This window comes from Contarinia nasturtii, unplaced genomic scaffold (genome assembly GCF_009176525.2).
Source record: "Contarinia nasturtii isolate CC-2019 unplaced genomic scaffold, AAFC_CNas_1.1 Cnas_scaffold_156, whole genome shotgun sequence".
Lineage (NCBI taxonomy): Eukaryota > Metazoa > Arthropoda > Insecta > Diptera > Cecidomyiidae > Contarinia > Contarinia nasturtii.
Window position 1 is genome coordinate 538 of NW_022197513.1, and position 1,418 is coordinate 1,955.

Genomic DNA, 1,418 nt, shown 5'->3' on the forward strand with positions numbered 1-1,418 from the left:
TAGTGGTGATGAATTTGGCGAAGAAGAGTCCGATGGAGAGTTTGGTGATCCATCTACCATTTTGAGAATGATTTTTTTTCTTGATTTTTTCAAAATAATATTTTAAATTTCGTGAGCTGAGCGAAGTGAATCGTTTTCGATGCAAAATCAAACTGATTCATTTAAACGATAATGATTTTATCGTAAACTCTCATTCCAAATTAATTTGTTTATTTAAAACAATTTGGGTTTAGTTGACAATGAATTGTTTATAATAATTTTAATATGCGTGCGCATTTTTCATATTCACTTTTCATTTCATCCGCATCCAAGTTTGCATCCAAAATTAATACAGGGATATTATCGTTGTTTGGATGTATTAACCAGTGTTCATGTGCGCAATGTAACCGGTCAATATAATCAAGGGAGACGCTACATTCTTCGATTCTCTGACGCTTCCGCATGCGGTCATACGCAGTGCGTGGTGTGGTCCTTAGATAAACAATCAGATCAGGCAAAACGTTGAAGTGTGATACGGTAAACTCATACCATTTGTTTAGAATGGATCGTTCTTCGTTTTTAATTTGTTCGCACTGCGTCAATACTTCAATAAAGCAATGCTTTGCGCTGAATAGTGATCTTTCCATTATTTTAATTGCCTTTTCGGTTGGTTTCAAGTGGTTTTCAAGCATAAGCAACATCGTATATGATTGAAACGGAAATGCCCATTTCTCAGTATTTTTATAAACAAGATCCAACATATTCGAACCATTCAAATTTTGCCATGCATCAACAGGTTCTGGAATGACTTCGACGGTTTCGTATTGTTTGAAATACTGCAAGAAAGTGCTTTTACCAACACCAATATTTCCCTCAATTAGCACAGTAAAAGGTCTCTTCACAGCATCCATGATTCATATGTGATAAATAAAACACTTTCAATTGTTTTTATTGATCATCGTAAACAATTTTTTATTTTTTCTTCTTATTCTTATTCTTAGCGTGAAGCATATAGATCATTTCTAGAGTGTTGATTGTTTGAAACTGAAACTGAAAACTATATGTTCGCGTTTAAATAGACTATTTTCTATTTTCATTTGAATGTGTTTATTTTATAATGCCCCCAAGCAAATGTATTGTGTGAATTTGGTATTATAAACCGTTTGTCAACAAATGGATCTAAGACTTTTTTCTCATTTTTTATATTATAAACTCTATGCTTAAATGACTTTATTTGGTTTTGACTTTTGCTTATTGTACAGTTATGGTTTATGCATTTTTTATATTCTTTGAATGAAATTTTCTTATTTAGTATGTTTTTCTTTACTCCTTTTCCTTTCTTTAAGATCTTTTTCTTTTTTTCATTATGATTCGACTTAACAGCATACATTTTGTATAGGGTGAATGAAATAAAACACAACGATTTTTTACTGTTGGAA

At 31.6% G+C, this 1,418-nt stretch overlaps 1 protein-coding gene across 1 annotated transcript; it reads right to left on the minus strand.

Annotated features, from left to right (window-relative positions):
* Nucleotides 1–528: 528 nt before the first annotated feature.
* On the minus strand, nucleotides 529–890 carry LOC116351190 (deoxynucleoside kinase-like; the record flags this gene model as incomplete). Its single annotated transcript, XM_031783276.1, has 1 exon — nucleotides 529–890. A coding segment is annotated over exon 1 (362 nt), but the record flags the coding sequence as incomplete, so codon positions are not given.
* Between the last annotated feature and the right edge of the window lie 528 nt (nucleotides 891–1,418).